Here is a 20142-nt window from a genome sequence, read left to right as displayed (position 1 = left end):
TTCACCCTCACACGGACAGGAAGTCCGAGCGCACTATTCAGATATTGCAGGACATGTTACGTGCTTGTGTCATTGATTTCGAAGGGTCATGGGATCAGTTTCTACCGCTTGCAGAGTTTGCTTATAACAATAGCTACCAGTCGAGTATTCAGATAGCTCCATATGAGGCTTTGTACGGGAGGCTGTGTAGATCTACAGTTGGTTGTTTTGAGCTGGGTGAGGCTAGGCTATTGGGGACAAACTTGGTGCAAGATGCTTTAGAAAAGTTGAAGGTGATTCAGGAGAGTCTTCGTACAACGTAGTCAAGGCAAAAGAGTTATGCTGACAGGAAGGTTCGAGATGTGTCCTACATGGTTGATGAAAAGGTTCTGTTGAAGGTTTCACTTATGAAGGGTGCTATGAGGTTTGGGAAGAAAGGTAAATTGAGTCCTCAGTTCATTGGGCCTTTTGAGGTGCTTCAGAGGATTGGGGAGGTGTCTTATGAGCTTGCATTGCCACCCAGCTTGTCGAGTGTGCATCCGTTATTTCATGTTTCTATGCTCCGGAAGTATATTGGGGCTCTGTCTCATGTGCTGGATTTTAGCACGGTTCAGTTGGATGGTGATTTGACTTATGATGTGGAGCCAACAACTATTTTGGAGAGTCAGGTTCGAAAGTTAAAGTCAAAGGATATAGTTTCAGTGAAAGTGCAGTGGAGAGGTCGGCCCGTGGAGGAGGCTACCTAGGAGACCGAGCGGGAGATGCAGAGCAGATATCCTCACCAGTTTGAGGCTTCAGGTATGTTTCTTGACTCGTTCGAGGATGAACGTTTGTTTAAGTTGGGGAGGATGTTTCCGTTTCCCCCATTTCTACTTCTTATTTCTTTGTCTATCGGTTCTATATGTAATCGGGTTAGTTGGCTTGGGTTCGGAAAGGATTTGGTGAGGTTTTAGATACTTAGTCTCTTTTGAGGAAGCTTAAGTTGAAAAAGTCAACTGGATGTTGACATATGTGTTAGAGGGCTCGAATGTGAGTTTCGATGGTTCGGTTAGCTTCGGGAGGTGATTTGGGACTTATGAGCGTGATCGAAATGAGTTTTGGAGGTTCGGAGTAGATTTAGGCCTGAATTGACGAAGTTGATATTTTGGCGATTTTCGGTTGGTAGGTGAGATTTTGATATAGGGGTCGGAATGGAATTCCGAGAGTTGTAGTAGTTTCGTGGTATCTTTTCGGATGTGTGTACAAAATTTCAGGTCATTCGGACGTGGTTTGGTTGGGTTTTTGATCAAAAGCATAATATAGAAGATTTTGGAAACTTAGGCTTGAATTCGATGTGTTTTGGTTGATCCGATGTTGTTTGAGGTGTTTTGAAGATTGGTATAAGTTTGAATAAGGTTTTGGGATACGTTGGTGCTTTTGGTTGAGGTCCCGGGGGCCTCGGGGTGGTTTCGGAAGATTAGCCACAGAAGTGGTTCAGGAGCCGCACCTGCGATGGCGCAGGTGCGGGCAATGTATTGCAGATGCGGTTTTGGTGACTTAAGTGAGGACCGTAGATGCGGTGGTCTTGACTGCAGAAGCGGTACTGCAGAAGCGAGAATATGGCCGCAGATGTGAAATCCCTGGTCCAGAAGGTATAAATTGTTTCACTCGCAATTTTTTTGCTATTTCACCATTTTTAAGTCTGCTTTGGAGCTTTTTGGACGATTTTGAAGAGGGATCTCAAGGGAACTTCATTGAGGTAAGGATTTTGGACTTAAAACTCATCCCTATGGTATTATTTTACGGATTAGAGCTATAATTAATGTTATTTAAGGGTTAAAATTGGGGAAACTAGGGTTTAGTATTGGAGACTTAGACTTGAGGATTTGAGGGACCTATTGTGGTCAGATTTTTGTACTTTTGATATGTATGAACTCGTGGGGAGATAAGGAATCCATTGATGTGAATTTTATCGAATTTCGAGACGTGGGCCTAGGGGTCGGGTTTTGGTAATTTCGGGATTTGTGTGGTAAATTGATTATTTTCGCTTGGGCTACATTCCCTTAGCATATTTTAACACTGTGATTCTGATTTTGGATAGATTCGACGCGAGTGGAGGCCGATTCGAGGAACAAAGGCATTGCGGGAAAGAATTTGGGCCGGATTGAGGTGAGTAATGATTGTAAATGATGTCCTGAGGGTATGAAACCCTAGATTGCACATCGTAGTGCTATATTGAGGTGACACACATGCTTGATGACGAGCGTGGGGTCGTGCATTGTTGGGGACTGTGACTTAGTCCGTCCCGAATGATTATTTTACCCCATATTTTACTGAAATCTATTTGCGATCATCATGATTTGGGATGGATGCCATATTTGGGCCTCGTGCCAACTATTTGGACCCTTCGAAGATTTTTATTGATATTTCTTCACTATTTTGACTTTATACTTGAATTCAGTCATGTTATATTCCACTGTTTCATACTCAGCCATGTTTATTTTGTTTTAACACTTAAATGATCTTTTAAATGATATTGAGTTAAGAATCATGTTTTACTATTGCCGAGTGGATTTTGAGGATTTTGACTAAGTAAGGCCGAGAGCCTATGTTGTGAGGAAACACTGGTATGATTATGGGGCTGAGGGCATGAGATATGTACGCCACGAGGAGGCTTGTTGATCTGAGGCCTAGAGCCTAGTGATGATGCCACGAGATGGCTTGATATTGTGCTTGGACCGTAAGGAGCCCCTCCAGGAGTCTGCACACCCCTAGTGAGTGCGGGTACCCATGTGATGTGAGATGTAGCCTGAGGGGCTGGTAATGTTCTGAGATATTGCCCGAGGAGCGAATTTGTTAACCATTTGCCTGAGAGGCGAACCTTTATATGTTTATCTTTCTTATTTGTCTTTCATTACCTGTTTAATTGTTGAAAAGGTATTTCATGAAGTTAAACCAAATTTAATTGACTTTACATGTCTTTACTGATTCACTATTTTTACTGCTTCATTATTTCCTGTAATGTGCCTTACGTGATTTCTTGCCTTCGGTTTTTATTTATGATTATTACTCACTGAGTTGGAGTACTCATTTTACTCCCTGCACCCCGTGTGCAGATTCAGGCTTTGCTGATCCTGCTAGCGCGAGTTGAGAGCTTCTGACAGACTTCGGAGTCCACGAGATGGATGCTTGGCATCCACAGTCTCGTGTTCCTCTCCCTTTATCATTTCCATCTCTTTATCAGACATTTATAATAGCTTATAGACTTTTTAGACTTGTGTTAGGATTGATAGATGCTCATGACTAGTGACACTCCGGAATCAAGCTGTATTGGGTTGTTCTTCTGCAAATTTGTACTGTTGACTACTTAATTTTGGATTATTTATCATGTTTTAGACTTAAATTCTCATTGTTAACTGCTTAAAACAGAAATGGATAAGTGTCGGCTGGCCTTGTCTTCACGAGAGGCGCCATCACGACCGGGTCCGGGTTTAGGGTCGTGACACAAATGTGATCTTTTAGTCGCATTTGCGGAAGATGAGGTTCGCAATTAAATGCGAACTCTTCTTTGTATTTGCGAAGGTAGCAGAAATGTGAGGGGGTTCGCGTTCGCGATACTCCAGTCGCAATTGCGACATCTGTAGCAGTTAAGTTGGGACATAGACGAGATTTTCACCCATTTTTCAATTCTCTAAAACCCTAAACCTCCCTAGGCGATTTTCCAAAGATCTAAACTTCTCCAAATCATAGGTAAGTGATTTCTAACTCAACTCTTTCAATCTATTTCATCTTTTTGCAAGATTTCATCAGAAAATCTAGGGGTTCTCATGGGAAATTGGGTGTTTTGGGTGAAATTTGGGGAATTAGACCTTAAATTGAGGTCGGATTCCAAAACCAATTACATATCCGGGATCGGGGGTGAATGGGTAATTAAGTTTTGATCTGAACTTCGGGTTTTGACCTATTGAGCTCGTGGTCAGTTTTTGACTTTTTGGGGAAAATGGTAGAAAATCTATAATTATGCATTGGAGTTGAGTTATTTAGCATTTATTGATGTTATTGATTTAATTATGACTAGATACGAGTGAATTGGTGGTGAAATCGAGAGGTAAAGCGGTGATTGAGCTTTAAAATACCCGTTGGCTTGAGGTAAGTATTTGGTCTAACCTTGACTTGAGGGAATAAGAATCCCCGACTTATTTACTATGTGAAATTCCATTTGTGTGGCGTATATGTGTGGTTACGAGTACCTATGGGCCACCAAATTACCATTTTTAGCTGGTTCCCTAACCCGTTTTCCGTTATACTATTTCTTGTCTTAATTGCTACTTGTTCATAATTATTTCCATGCCTTAATTGCTACTTGCTCATAAATGTTTCCATGCCTAAATGCTTCATATTAACTGTTGTTCTCTTTATTGAAGTATTGAATTGTTTCATGGTTTTGTTTTACTACTTTGTTGGCTTATATTGGTTTATTAGTGCCTTATGGTACACCTTGATTGGTCTCACTGAGTAGTTTTAACTGGTAAAGGTTCATAATCGTAGTAATATTCCATTATGTGGATCGAAGTATGAGTAATATGGGGAATTGAAGTTAGTTTGTGATACACTTTGTTTTTACTCTTTTGTGATAGGTGCTGATACATATATATTGGGATCGGGTTGTACGCCGCAATAGGAGAAATAAGGGCGAAATGTGATTGACTGGTGGGATTGGGTTGTACGCCGCAACAAGGAGCAATAAGGGTGGATAGGGTGGGATTGGGTTGTGCGCCGCAATAGGAGGAATAAGGGTGATATGTGTTGAGGAGTAATAAGGGTGGACAGGGGGGATCAGGTTGCGCGCCGCAAAAAGGAGGAATAAGGGTAAATATTGATATTGTTATTGTTTATATGGTGGGATCAGAATGCACGCCGCATCAATTATTGTTTTAGTATTCGTATCTATTGAAGTTCGTTACTAAGATGTTGAAAATCCCTAAGGATTGGTTATAGCTGAGAACTGGTAGAACGGCTGGTGTCCGTATTTATTAATGCAAGTTTCTGTTATATTTCATTTCGTATTTCGTTTCCATTTTAGTATAAACTGTTGTAGGTTGTATACGTTGTGATGCCCCACTGTAGCCTCGTCACTACTTCGTTGATGTTAGGCTCGATACTTACCAGTACATTGGGTCGGTTGTACTGATACTGCACTCTGCACTTCCAGTGCAGATGGCGGAGCTAGTGGCTGACCAGAGTTTGAGGTTGATACCTTCAGTGCATAGGAGACCCAAGGTAGTCCTGCAGGAGTCCGCAGGCCCTGGCGTCACCTTCTATCCCACTTCATTTATGTTTTATCTACTTTCGGGACAGATGTAAACTTTTCGTTCAGACTATTATTTGTAGAATTCGTAGATTGTCGTGAGTTGTGACACCAGTTCTGGGTGGAATTTATTACGGTTTTCGTATTTTGTGTAAAGATAAGCTTTTAAACTGTTTTCTTCTGCATTTATTCCCACTGATTTACTTTTGTTAAGTCTTAAATATTTAAAAGATAAAGGAAAAAGGTAAGATATTTTGAAACGTTGGCTTGCCTAGCGAGCACAATGTTAGGCGCCATCACGGTCCCGACGGTGAGAAATTCGGGTCGTGACAGTGTTATAGAAATAACGTATTATGTTTAAGATCACAAGATTCAAATAACTTATTTTTGATAAATTATACACATATTTCAATTTAATATCTTAAGCAATGCGGGCTCTAATGTTGTAGTTAATAAGGATTGTGCCTCAGGCCCCAAAATTTGGGAGGCTCCATTTTCAGAAACAATATCATTATACGTGTTTTAAAGAATAATATTTAGTAGTTGTAGTACAAAAGTAGACTTTTTCATATAAAAAGAAAGAAATCTTTTTTTGCTACGTAAATAAGGTAATTGTTTGGCTTACTTAAAAGTGGGCAATATAAATAATTAACGTGCGAATTGGGATTAATTTTATAAGGCAAATAGCATAAGTAGAAGATACTACTCTAATCAACATACTCAATTAAATAAATAAAAAATTCTTTTTCAAATGCTTATATTGCTTATAGAATAATATTAACAGCTCCTATAACAGGCGCCTCATTGAAAGAAGTTTTTCAAAATTAAAATTGATAAATTATTAGCTAAGATCAATAATGTCTCAAAAAAGATTAAATGGGTTGGTTATATTAGTTGAAAAAAATTGATTATAAAAATATTATTAACAACTTTGCATCTCAATAATCCAGAAGAATTGACTTCAAATAGAAATATATATTATAACTCTTTTTAAAAAATTTAGGCCTCACATATGCTTGAGCCGCCTCTAATCATAAGATTCAAAAAAATTTCATTAATTTTCTAAACAAAGCGAGTGATTAACTTACATTAATTTAAATAAATAATTAACTATGAATTGTATGGATTTAGTAGCTCAATGTCTAATTATGATTGATTATACATTAGGGAAAAGTTTGTCTTAAATTTTCTTTAAGATGTATTTTAGATAAACCCAATATTTACATGAGTAGTTAAAGAGCATTTTAGCAACTTAACAGTTATTATACGGTACAATACAATCAAATCAAACAACAACAACAATAACAAAATATATAGAGTCTATCTATTCAGACTTATAACAATAACATAATAGAGTTCAATACAATCTTAAATTACAGAACGATACATAATAATACGTTTGGAAACAACAAACTAAACATGCTCTAAAAATCCAAACCACTAGTAAAACAGATATTCTTTGAATCTTTTACTCAGTTTAATGCATTACAAGCTTCAATAAATTCTTCAATATTCTTATAAGAACTCCCTCCTTTATCTATTGCTTCTTTAGCCAATATTTTCCATTTAATTGCATTCTCTTTTAGCATTACTCCTTTCTTTTCCACCATAACTTCCTTAATTGAACTTGCTATTTCTTCTCTTGTAATTACACCATCTTTTCCAGCCTTAACTCGAATTCCTGTTCGCCATATATCACTAATAAATTTAGCATTAGTTGGTTGATCTACCCATTGAGGCATACACACCATTGGCACTCCCAAAATCAATGCTTCGAGCGTCGAATTCCATCCACAATGAGTAAAAAAACAACCAATTGATTTATGAGCTAAGACATCAAGTTGAGGACTCCAATCTACAATTAGTCCTTTTTCTGATGCTTTGGACTTGAATTCATTTGGAAGTTTGTTTTCTTCGGTATCTCTAACAACCCATAAGAAGTAGGAATTGCTCATTATTAATCCAAATGCTAATTCCTCCATTTGTTTTTCTCTAAGACTGACCAAACTTCCAAATGATACATAAATAACTGAGCCAATTTCCCTGGAGTCTAGCCACTTCTTACAAGTTTCATAATGTGGCTTGGTTAGACTCGAGTCATATTCTTTGTCAAGATATATTGACAGAACAACTGGTCCAATGGTTTTGATTGAATATTGTGTCCTTAACCAGTTAACCACCTGTACAAATTCAGCACCAAAAACTTAAAATTATTACAACAACAACAATAACAAACCCTGTAAATTCACACAAGTGGGATCTGAGGAAGATAATGTGTACGCAGACTTACCCCTACCTGGGAGGGCAGAGAGGTTATTTGTAATTGACCCCTCGGCTAGAGATTAGATGAAAAGAAGCATAGGTCACAAGTAGTAAAAAAAATAACAAGAAATTAAGAAAATCAAAGCGAAAGATATCAATCAAACAATAGGTAAAGATAGCAATCTACGAGTGAAAAAGATACCATACTATCACTTGTGCTACCGGTTTGAGAAAGAAAGAGCAAAACACTCGACTACCTACTACCCTAATTCTTGACCTCCACACCCGCATATCAAGTGACATGTTCCAATATCTTAAAATTATTGATCTAGAAATTTTAGAGATGTGTGTGTATATCTGCATACTAATGAAATACTTATGTTTACGGAAAGATTAAAGTTATGTTATTGCAGTACGCTGGACGGTTACTTCAGTCTGTTTTAAAAAGAATAACTCCTTTCTATTTTTTGGAAATTCTGACTTTACACTTCCTATTTTGCTTTAACGACATATTTTTAGTACGTGCAAAAACTCTTTTTTCTTTATTAAATTTAATGCGTGACCAATCAAACACTGTCATATAAAGCCAATCTGCTTTCTTGAAATTGAAGTTCTGGCCAAAGGCAAGTCTTTTAACAATAGGATATGCATGAGTCTCACAGATAAAAGAAGGCAAATCTTCCTTTTCCAACAACGGAAGCGAAGACAACGAAACAGGAACAGAACACTCAAAAGGAATTTTATTAGTAGAGTCTTCCTGATCGATATGATAGTACAACACAGAGAGAGCAACAGGTTGTGTATGAAGTGCAGCCACTTTTAAACCTAGCTCATGTGCTAAGTCAATTATCCAACTTATAATTGAATCAATTACGACAACTTTCACAGGATATTCAGAATCACCAAATTTCTCAACAATACCACTGAATTTTTCCAACATCAATGTTTGGAACCATTCAAGAAAATTTTCAAGTCCTACTGGTATTGCCTCGTGTGGAATAGACTCAATGTTTATTAATGGGCCACAATCTAATAGCATGGCTTTGCATACGAAATCTATAGTGAGAATTGTCACCTTAACTTCTTTTGATGCCAAAATTTTGGAAAATTGAACAATTGGATTTATGTGGCCTTGTACAGGGCAAGGAAGAACTAAAACATGAGTTTTGCTGTTGATTTCTTCCATTTCCCACAGTTTTTTTTTTACTCTTAGCTCTCTTGTTTTTTTTCCGAGAATGATATTAGTAGCACCTTAGGTCATCTTTTATACTAAACGCTGGGTGCAACTTACATGTGATTGTGGGACCCATAAATAAAACAAAGAAAATGATTAAAAAGTTGAAGAGAAGTTGGGCGGTTAATTCAACAATTTGCAAAGTGTTGAATGAGCAAATTTGATTGGCTGTGAGATTGGTAATTTTGCCTATAAATAGTGATGCTTCCTTCTATGTTTAATACACCAAACGGGCAGAGCTAGGTTCAAGATAGAGAAGGAGAGTCCTTCCATTTCTTTTCTTTGATGCACACGACTTTTTCACGGAGTCTGCTTTCACAGTTGCTTGAGCGACAATCACCTTGCGCCCCAATCTTCTCGACTTTTTTTGGTGCCCGGATTGACAAAAGAGGCTTGAATTGGAGATTCTTGGTTTTATTTCTAATACAAGTAGCTAGTTCTGGACACATTTGATCTTTTAATTTTGCCAAATTTTACTTTTGGCAAGCGATTTTGCATGCTGAAAAAATTATGTGATCTTACGCATAATCTGATTTAACACCAACCTTTGACGTCCAATATTCAAACTAAATACTCTCTACATTTCATTTTACATAGCGGTGTTTGACTGTTTTAATTAATTAAGAAAGAAAAGACATAATTTGACATAATGCTCTTATACATGTCATTGTTTCTCTATGGCTATAAGACTATAGGATTATTTCGTTGAGATATAAAATTTAAGGACAACTAATTAAATTCTCCCAATAATTTATATTTGGATGTAAATCGCTAAGAATATATCTTGCTCTCACATGTACTACATATATATGTTTAACCAAAAATAGACCTTTTGATCAAAGTCTAGAAGAAAACGGGTTACTGATAACCAAGTTTTACTTCACTCTCTCAAAAATATAATAAAAATAACTAAAGAAATAATTGATTGCAAAGTCAAAGTAGAGAGTTTCGAGAAAGCAGAAAAGTAAAGTGTATATTTCAATATTGTTTTTGATCTGTCTTTACAAATAGAATTACGCGACCTTATATAGGAATATACAATAGTAACGGTTTTTCTCTCATAATTTGGGTTCACTATGGGCATTAATGATATTGATTGCCCATTATTTTGGATACTTATAACTGATGCATTTATTGCTATAAATGTCTCACTCCGATTCTCCTTCCTTATTTCCTTCCGGTTCATGTATATTTTTTTATTTATTATTTATTCATTCCTTGCCAATTGTTAGGCGTGGTACCGTCTCGTGGGTATTTCTTCCCGTGCCTTTTTTTTTCTATCAAATAATATATTCATGTGTCGCTATATTAATTTTTCACGCGTTATGGCATGTCAGCAATCTAATACTCCACGTGTAGCACTTTTTCACCACTAGTACAGATAATCCCCCACTTTCCTGAATATTCTCTGGTGAATATTTGGGGAAGTGAAATTTTTTTTATGGCGGGAATTCTCTGCCACCGTTTTTTTGAATGTAATCATACCCTTTTCTGAACCAATGTGATGTTCATCAATTTCATTTAATGATCATGCCACGTGGTTTTTATCAACTGGTCCTTCAGTTCTTTAGCGTCTTTTAGGGGTTTTATGCAACCACATCAATCATGAAGTGACAGTTCCATTATGACGCTTCATAATAACCTTAATAGTCGTGTCTTCTTATAAATCTTTCACCCTTTTTTCCGATTTTCTAAAGCCTTTCCTCCTTTGACTTCTTGTCTTATGCCTTTCTATATTTTTTCTTGTGATTCTTTAGTTAATCATGTCTTCCCCCGATCCTCGCAAAGTTGTAATTGTCGACGAGTTTGCTTCCTCCAATGTACCTACTAGAAGTAGAAGAGGTGGTAGATTGAGTAGCCTCGGTTCTATTTCTAACCGCGGTTCCCCATCTCAAAGCAGTGCAGCCAATCCGTCTTCTTCTAGACCTAGGGCTTATGCAACCCTAAGATCTTCTTCTAGAGATAAAGATTCAACTGAAGCTTTATGTGAACCCGATGTTGGAAATTGTTCCTCAAGAGCTATCCTTTATGACTGATAGTGAATCCATGAAGAGCCAAGTTTCTTTCATGGCTGCTTCCCTTGATCGTGTTGATCGTTACCCTACTCTGATTACTACTGGTCTTCTCATTCTCGTTCAAAGGGAATGTTATTGGAAACCTGACTTCCCAAATTTAGTTCTTGGTACCAACCAGAGAATAACCTCATACCAAACTGGTTATTCCTTCGTTTATATATATCCTTTTACCCTAGGCCTTAAACCTCCTATTGACCCAGTGATTATTGAGTACTGCCCATTACTTGAATGTGTGTTTAGGGTAGATTGGTCCTATTATTTGGAGAGTTGTTGCATGCCTCTGTTATTTGTCAAACTTGCCTTCCATGCCATTTACTTTTCGTTATCTTCTTCATCTTTACTCCCCTAAACTATTTCGTGAAGGAGTTTTTTCCCTTGTGGACAAAAGTAAGAGAGTATTAGTTAGCCCTGAGGATGACAGAAATCGAAGCTGGTGTACTAACTTCATTACTGCTCCCACTAGTGCTTTGGTGGGTGAAGAAAACATGTCTTTTCCAGAAAAGTGAAATTTTGCACGTAAGTATTTGCACCTTATATTTTTCTTCTCTAAAAAATGATTCTCATGTACACTCTTGCCTACTTTTTCAGCAACTATGGAAGTTTTTGAGAAGATCTCTAACTTTCATGTTTGGGTAGGAAATTTGCTATCTTTTTCTCCTATGGAGAGAAGATCTTGGAAGTATCTCTCACAGATATTTGGGTGGAAAGTTAAGACACACGGTACTTTTTCCAGCTTAGTCTTTTTCTTTTTCTCTTTTGCTAACTTTGGAGTTTCTTACCATGACTCTTTTATTTTGTTAGGATATCATATTCGTGGTGTTAGTCCTGCTTCTGTTTTATCTACAAGACTTACAATGAGTCTTGCTCAAGAAAGAATTCTAAGCTCTTCTTCAAAGAGGAAGGTTGACGGAGCTCGTGGCTTTGAGGGAGAAGAAGAACCAGAGGAGTGTTCTTTAGTTCATAGACCTCGAGTTAGGAGGCGCATTATTTTCGACGATGAAACTACCCATCCATCAAGCTATGTTCCTCCCATACCTTTAGATGAACCAAAAAACGCTTCATTACTGATTTCTAATAAAGAAGTGAATGATCCCCCATGCTTTTGTTGGATAGCTGTTTGACCATGGCTTCAAAAGTGAAGAAGCCTTTGATCCCTTTTCTGAGGAGTTTCCCCTTACCTCTTTTCCACTGAAGAAGGAAGTGTTGGCAGAGGAGAAGGACACCTTAGAGCAACAAATGCACGTGATCGCCGCCGAATTAGCGATTGAAAAGCTTCTTCAAGCCAAGTTGGGGAAGATAAGGATATCCTTGAGTCCTCATTAGCTGAGCAGCTTTCAAAGGCAACCGAGGAGATAAGGAGTTTGAGGGAACTCCTTAACCAGAAAGAGGCTTATTCAGGAGAGTTGGTTCAAACACTTACTCAAACTCAAGAAGACCTCAGTGCCTCTACTGATAAGGTTAAGTTCTTGGAAAGTTCCCTTACTCCTTCAAAGACAGCTTTTGACGCTTCTAAAATAGAGAAGGAGTAGTTGATAACTAAAATTGATCAGTGGGAGAAATACTATGAGGCTCTCGAGGATAAGATGTCACTTGAAGTGAGTAGAGCTTTTCTGAATACTCACCTCGAAACTTTAATGGAAGCCAACCAGGAGCATTTTGACCTCAACGCTGAGATTGCTAAAGCTAAAGAGGCAATCGAAAAAACTCAGCAAAGTCTAAACTTTCCTTCATCTGAAGATGGAATTCCCGAGGGTGATGAACTTGCTCTTGGTGAAGCTACTATTCAAGCCTCTTCTTCTCAAGTTGATCCCTCTACCTCCGTCAATGATGCTCCCATTGCTGATGTTCCAATGGATGATGCCTCCTAGTTTTTTCTATTTTTTTATGGTTTTGTTTAGAACTTGTAGATGGGAAGTTTTTTTTTTGGAATAATGGTTGGTTTACCCCTATCTTGTTTTGGGGTTTAAATACAAACATATTCCTTGTGTTTTTCAAAGTTTAATATATAAATTTTGACTTTCCTTTCCGCCTATTTTGATGTTTGAGTTTTTGTTTCTCCCTTTGACATTTAATTTGCATTAAAAATGCTTCATTATTTTGTGATTCTGATAGACAGTAAATTATAATAAAAGAGGGCCCTTTTATAAGCGTCACTGATTGTGATGACCCGACCAGTCGTCTCATGAGTTACCGCTCTGTTTCCCCTATTTCTGCTTTTTATTTCTTTGTCTATCGATTCTATTTGTGATCGGGTTGGTTGGCTCGGGTTTGGAGAGAATTTGGTAAGATTTGAGACACTTAGTCTCTTTTGAGGAAGCTTAAGTTGGAAAAGTCAACCGAATGTTTACTTATGTGTTAGAGGGCTCAAATGTGAGTTTTGATTGTTCAAATAGCTTCAAGAGGTGATTTGGAACTTAGAAGCGTGATCAAAATGAGTTTTGAAGGTCCATAGTAGATTTCAGGTCATTTGGATATGGTTTGGTTGGGTTTTTGGTCAAAAGGGTAATTTAGAAGATTTTAGATTTCTTAGGTTTGAATCCGATGCGAATTTGGTATTTTGATGTTGTTTTAAGTGTTCAGAAGGTTGGAACAAGTTTGTATGATGTTATGGGATATGTTGGCATGTTTGGTTGAGGCCCTGGGGGCCTCGAGTGAGTTTTGGGTGGTCAATCGGATCATTCCATGTTGTTTGGAGTTGCAGATTTTTGAGCTTCAGCTGTTGCAGAGATTTCTCCTTCGCGATCGTGTAGGGAGTCTCGCGATCACGTTGGGCTGTGAGGAGGGCAGGTCATATTGTTCTTCCCGATCGCGAGTTGGGCAAGTTGTGCATCGAGTTCGCATAGGTTTAAGGTCCTGAGCATCGCATTCGCATGGGCCTATCCATATTCGCGTATAGTAAATTTGAGGGCCTGGTAGCTTGTGCTTCGCGATCGTGATGAGGGTCCCACAATAGCGATGAAGGATTTTAGGCCTCGGCAAAAGGTTTAAATAGTCATCTTGTCCGCGATTTTGGGGTTTATTTCCTCTATTTCTTATTGTTTTTGGAGTTTTTTTGAAGAGGATTGAAGAGGTATTCAAGGGGAATCACTTGGAGGTAAGATTCATGGACTTAAAACTCGATTCTAATGTGAAATCTACCTAATTAATCATGGAAATTAAGCCTAAAATTGAAGAACTAGGGCTTCAAATTGGAGACCTAGAAATTGGGATTTGAGGGGTCTTTTGTGGTTGGATTTTGATGCTTTTGGTATGAATGAACTCTTGGGAGGATAAGGATTCCCTTGATGTAATTTTATCGAGTTTCGAGACATGGGCTCGGGAGTCGGGTTTGGCCAATTTCCAGATTTTTGGTATAATTTGATTATTTTCGTTTGGGCTTCATTCCCTTAGCATATTTTGCGCCGTGATTCTTATTTTGGGTAGATTCGACGCGAGTGGAGGCTGATTCGAGGGGAAAAGGCATCGCGGAGTAGTATTTCCACCTGTTTGAAGTAAGTAACCATTGTAAATCTGGAACTGAGGGTACAAACCCCCGGTATTTGACATGTTTTGATAAATGCAGTGACGCACATGCTAGGTGGCGAGCATTTGGGCGTGCACCGATAGGTATTGTGACTTGGTCCATCCCGTAGCGACTATTAAGCCGCGTATTTGATTTGGAACCTTATGATATTCCGTACTTTAGTCATTTATACTATATTATGCGATGTATGTCATGTTTGGGGCCTTGTGCCGACCTGTTGAGACCCTTAGGGACATTTTTACTATTTTTCCTCACTCTACTTGTTTGAAAGCATAACCTCAGTCATGTTTTACCTGTTTATTATTTAAAACTGATTTTATCACTCTACTTCTTAAATGTGAGGACTGTTTGGACTGAGTTCCCTAATTTCTACTGTTTTGCCCGAGAGGCTGTAAGGTTAATGACTGAGAGAGGTTGAGAACCTAATGGTGAGGATATTTATATATGTATGAATTATGGATCGGGTTGCATGCCGCAACGATACTTATATGGATCGGGCTGCACACCGCAACGATATGACGCTTGGGCTGTAGGAGCCCCCCCGGAGTCTGTACACCCCCAGTGAGCATAGTAGACTATAAATTATGGATCGGACTACACTCCACAACGGTTACTATGATTATTATTGTTATGAGATATTAATGAGCCTGAGTGCTGAGAGTGAGTACTGAGTGATGAGAGATGAGTTATGAGTGACTGAGAGGCTGCCCGAGAGGCCATATTCTGAGTGATACCTTGCCCAAGGGGCCTAGTTGTGACATTTTCACTGATGTTACTCTTCTTTTAAAATAAGCCTCTGTTGAAAAAATTGCTAATTATATGATTTCAAGTATTCCAACTGAAATTCAAGATTTTATGATAAAACTGGTTTTAAACTGTGGAGTTTGATCTGTTATTCTGTTGTTTATTTCTTTATATGATTTTTAGTGCTCGTCATTGCTTTCAGACCTTATTTACTTTAGTTACTTTCTGAGTTGGTATACTCACGTTACTCCCTGTACCTTGTGTGTAGACCCAGGTGCCCAAGCAGCAGAGTGAGGGTTCTCATCTTATCCAGAGTTTGCCGGAGATTACACAAGGTAGCTGCATGGCGTCCGCAACCCTACTTCCTCCTACCTATCTTGTTATTTTCTGTATTTTTAGACTTATGATGTATTAGACAGTCAGTTATGCATTTAGAGACTCTAGACTCATAACACCAGATGTTTGGGCTGTGTTGCATTATATTTTATTGACTTCCGCATATTTTAGTTATTTTAAACACTTCTTTTGAAAATTGGTATTTAAACCCGTGGTAGAAAAATGGTTTTTATAAAAGAAAAAGCGGCGTGATTAATTTTTGGGTTGGCTTGCCTTGTAATGTGATAGGCGCCATCACGACTGGTATTCAGGGTCGTGACAAGTTGGTATCAGAGCCTAGGTTACATAGGTCTCACGAGTCATGAGTCGGTTTAGTAGAGTCTCGCTGATCGGTACAAAGACGTTTGTATTTATCCTCGAGAGGCTGTAGAACCTTAGGAAAAACTTCATTTTCTTGAAATTCTTGTCGTGCGAATCTGTTGATCCGAGTACTAAACTTCTGTTATTCTATTCTCTCACAGATGGTAAGGACACGTGCTACTGGGCAAGATGGATGACCACCAATACCACCAGCTGGGGTCACCAGAGGCCGAGGCTGTGGTAGGGGCAGAGCATCTAGGGAAACACCTGCAGATCCACCAGCTGCCCTAGTTTAGGATCAGGTCCCACTTGTGGACGCTACAACAGCATCAACTCAGGCACCAGCTGTGCCTATTGTGATTCCAAGCATTCAGGAGGCTTTAACTCAGATTTTATCAGTGTGTACCGGTTTGGCTCAGGCGGTCTCAGTTACTACGGCCGCAGCTACTTCTCAGGCCGGAGGAGGCACCCAAACTCCTGTTGCTCACACACCTAAGCAGATTGTGCAGGGACTTCAGACACCGGGGGAACCTCCAGCCTAGCCGGTTGCACCATCTCAAGAGTATGTGGTACCAGTTATGCCGGACGATGAGCAACGTCATCTAGAGAGGTTTGGTAGACTTTAGCCTCCGACATTCAGTGGTGCAGAGGGTGAGGATGCCCAGTGTTTCATGGATAAGTGCTAAAGGATGCTTCGTATAGTAGGTAATCTAGAGACCAGTGGTGTAGCTTTTACCACCTTTCAATTTTCTAGAGCTTTCTTCACTTGGTGGGTGGCTTATGAGAGGCATAGGCTAGTTGGTGCAGCGCCCTTTACCTGGCAGCAGTTCTCTATTCTCTTTCTGGAGAAGTATGTGCCATAGTCTCGTCGAGAGGAGCTGCGTAAGCAGTTCAAGCAGTTGCGTCATGGAGAGATGACTGTGATGCAGTATGAGATATGGTTCTCTGAGTTAGCTCGTCATGCGGTCTGGTTGGTTCCCACAAATCGAGAGAGGATCAAGAGATTTGTTGATGGCCTCACATATTAGCTTTGGATTCTTATAACTAGGGAGAGGGTAACAGGTGCTACTTTCGAGAAGGTTGTTGACATCGCCCGTGAGATTGAGTCGGTTCGTCCCCAAGAACGAGAGGAGAGGGAGGCCAAGAGGCCTAGGGGATCTGGTAGCTTTAGTAGTGCTCCTTTGAGGGGTCAGTTCCAGCAGGGCAGAGGTCGTCCATTCAGGCAGGCTCAGTCAGCTCACCTAGGTTATCATGGGGCATCATCAGTTCATGGTTCTCACAGTTCTCATCAGGGCCACTCATCATTCAGTGCCCTTACATCCCAGAGTTCATCCCGTGCTCCATCAATTCAGGGTTTTTCCATGCCAGGTCTTTCTACTGGTCATTTCGTTGCCAAGGGTTCCCTTCAGTCCCCATCTCCAGCACCGAGGGGTTGTTATGAGTGTGGAGAGTTTGGGCATATGAGGAGGTAGTGTCCTCGTCTTGATAATGGTCCGTCTCAGCAGAGGGGTCAGCCCTCAACTTTAGCTCTAGTTACTTTACCACCCACCCAGCCAGCTATAGGTGGAGGTCAGTCAGCTACGGGTCGCCCTAGAGGGGGAGGTCGATTAGGTGGTGGTCAGGCTCGTTTATATGCCCTCCCAAGTAGACTAGATGTTGCTGTTTCAGACGTCGTGATTTCAGGTATTGTTTTAGTCTGCCATAGAGATGCATCTGTACTATTTGATCCCAGTTCCACCTTTTCTTATGTGTAATCATACTTTGCCCGTTATTTGGATACGTCCTCGTGAGTCTCTTGTTTCACCTGTTCATATATCTACTCCAGTGGGCAATACTGTTATTGTAGACCGTGTGTATCAGTCGTGTGTGATGACTATTGGGGGTCTGGAGACCCGAGTGGATCTTTTATTATTGTGTATGGTGGATTTCGATGTCATTTTGGGAATGGATTGGCTATCTTCATGTCGTGTTATTATGGACTATCATGCCAAGAACGTCACATTGACTATACCAGGTGTGCCATTGATCGAGTGGCGATGTTTGACTGATTATGTTCCCAGTAGAGTAATCTCATTCTCGAGGGCCTAGCGTATGGTTGGGAAGGGATGTCTTTCGTATCTAGCCTTTGTGAGGGATGTCCGTGCAGAGACTCCCAGTATTGATTATGTCCTAGTTGTGAGGTATTTTCCCGATGTGTTTCCTGCAGACCTGCCAGGCATGCCACTGGATAGGGATATTGATTTTGGTATTGACCTGGTGCCGGGCACTCAGCCCATTTATATTTTGTCGTATCGTATGGCACCAGCAGAGTTGAAAGAGTTAAAGAAGAAGCTTTAGGAACTCTTTGATAAGGGGTTCATTGGCCTAGCGTGTCACCTTGAGGAGCGCCGGTTCTATTTGTGAAGAAGAAGGATGGCATTATGAGGATGTGCATCGATTATAGGCAATTGAACAAGGTAACAGTTAAGAACAAGTATCCCTTGCCTCACATTGATGATTTATTCGAAGCTTTAGGGAGCGAGAGTGTTTTCCAAGATTGATCTCCGTTCAGGTTATCACTAGTTGAAGATCAGGGACTCGGATATTCCTAAGACATCTTTCAGGACCCGATATGGTCATTATGAGTTCTTAGTGATGTCTTTTGGGCTGACCATTGTCCCAACAGCGTTCATGCATTTGATGAACAACGTGTTCCGGCCTTATCTCGACTCATTTGTCATAGTCTTCATTGATGATATTCTGGTGTATTCACGTAGTTAGGAGGAGCACGCGGAGCATTTGAGAGTTGTGTTGCAGAGATTGGGGGAGGAAAAACTTTATGCAAAATTCTCCAAATGTGAGTTTTGGCTCAGTTTAGTGGCTTTCTTGGGGCACGTGGTGTCTAGTGAGGGTATTTAGGTTGACTAGAAGAAGATAGAGGCGGTTCAAAGTTGGCCCAGACCGTCCTCAGCCACATAGATTCGTAGCTTTCTTGGTTTTGCAGGCTATTATTGCCGGTTTGTTCAGGGATTCTCATCTATCGCATTGCCCTTGACCAAGTTGACTCAGAAGGGTGCTTCATTTGTATGGTCGGATGAGTGTGAGAAGAGCTTTCAGAAGCTCAAGACAACCTTGACCACAACTCCAGTGTTAGTTTTGTCGTCAGCTTTAGGGTCATATACCATGTATTGTGATGCTTCGAGAGTTGGTATTGGTTGTGTATTGATGCAGGAGGGTAGAGTTATTTCTTATGCTTCTCGTCAGTTGAAGCTCCATGAGAAGAACTACCCCGTACATGATTTGGAGTTAGCAGCCATAGTTCACGCGTTGAAGATTTAGAGGTATTACTTGTATGGTGTGTCTTGTGAGGTGTTTACCGATCATCATAGCCTCCAACAATTGTTCAAATAGAAGGATCTCAATTTGAGGCAGCGGAGTGGTTGGAGTTGCTTAAGGATTATGATATCACTATATTGTACAATCCAGGGAAGGCCAATGTAGTGGCCGACACTTTGAGCCAAAAGGCAGTGAGTATGGGGAGTTTGGCATATATTCCAGTTGGGGAGAGACCTGTTGCAGTTGATGTTCAAGCCTTGTCCAATCGGTTCATAAGGTTAGATGTTTCAGAGCCTAGTTGGGTATTGGATTGCGTGGTTTCTCGGTCTTCCTTATATGATCGCAACAGAGAGCGCTAGTATAATGATCCGCATTTGCTTGTCCTTAAGGACAGAGTTCAGCATGATAATGCCAGAGATATGACTATTGGTGATGATGGGATGTTGAGGATATAGGGCCGGATTTGTGTGCCCAATGTAGATGGGCTTCAAGAGTTTATTCTGGAGGAGGCCCACAGATTGCGGTATTCCATCCATCCGGGTGCCGCGAAGATGTATCAGGATTTGAGGCAGCATTATTGGTGGAGGAGAATGAAGAAAAACATTGTGGGATTTGTAGCTCGGCGTCTCAATTGTCAGCAGGTGAAATATGAGCATCAGAGACCGGGTGGCTTGCTTCAGCAGATGGATATTCCAGAGTGGAAGTGGGAGATGATCACTATGGACTTTGTTGTTGGACTTCCACGGACTTTGAGAAAGTTCGATGCTATTTGGGTGATTGTGGATCGGCTGACCAAGTCCGCACACTTCATTCCTGTGTGTACTACCTACTCTTCAGAGCGGTTGGAAGAAATCTATATCCGGGAGATTGTTTGATTGCATCGTGTCCCAGTTTCCATCATTTCCGATAGGGCACTCAGTTTACTTCGCAGTTTTGGAGGTCTGTGCAGCAAGAGTTGGGTACTCAGGTTGAGTTGAGCACAGCTTTTCACCGTCAGATGGACGGGCAGTCCGAGCGCACTATTTAG

At 40.1% G+C, this 20142-nt stretch overlaps 1 protein-coding gene across 1 annotated transcript; it reads right to left on the bottom strand.

The window, feature by feature from the left end:
• Positions 1–6738: 6738 nt before the first annotated feature.
• Positions 6739–8714, bottom strand: LOC104216885 (UDP-glycosyltransferase 74E2-like). Its single transcript, XM_009767027.2, has 2 exons — positions 8061–8714; positions 6739–7446 (listed from the first exon to the last, which is right to left on the bottom strand). The coding sequence occupies exons 1-2, from the start codon at positions 8712–8714 to the stop codon at positions 6739–6741; spliced, it is 1362 nt and encodes a 453-aa protein (XP_009765329.1).
• Between the last annotated feature and the right edge of the window lie 11428 nt (positions 8715–20142).

The sequence above is a fragment of the Nicotiana sylvestris genome, chromosome 10 (genome assembly GCF_000393655.2).
Source record: "Nicotiana sylvestris chromosome 10, ASM39365v2, whole genome shotgun sequence".
Lineage (NCBI taxonomy): Eukaryota > Viridiplantae > Streptophyta > Magnoliopsida > Solanales > Solanaceae > Nicotiana > Nicotiana sylvestris.
This window is presented reverse-complemented; position numbering and strand designations above follow the sequence as displayed.

Coding starts and splice junctions, on each gene's coding strand:
- LOC104216885 (XM_009767027.2), bottom strand. CDS start 8,714: ATGGAAGAAATCAACAGCAAAACTCATGTTTTAGTTCTTCCTTGCCCT. Junction 7,447..8,060: donor AATTTAATAAAGAAAAAAGA/GTTTTTGCACGT, acceptor GAATTTGTACAG/GTGGTTAACTGGTTAAGGAC.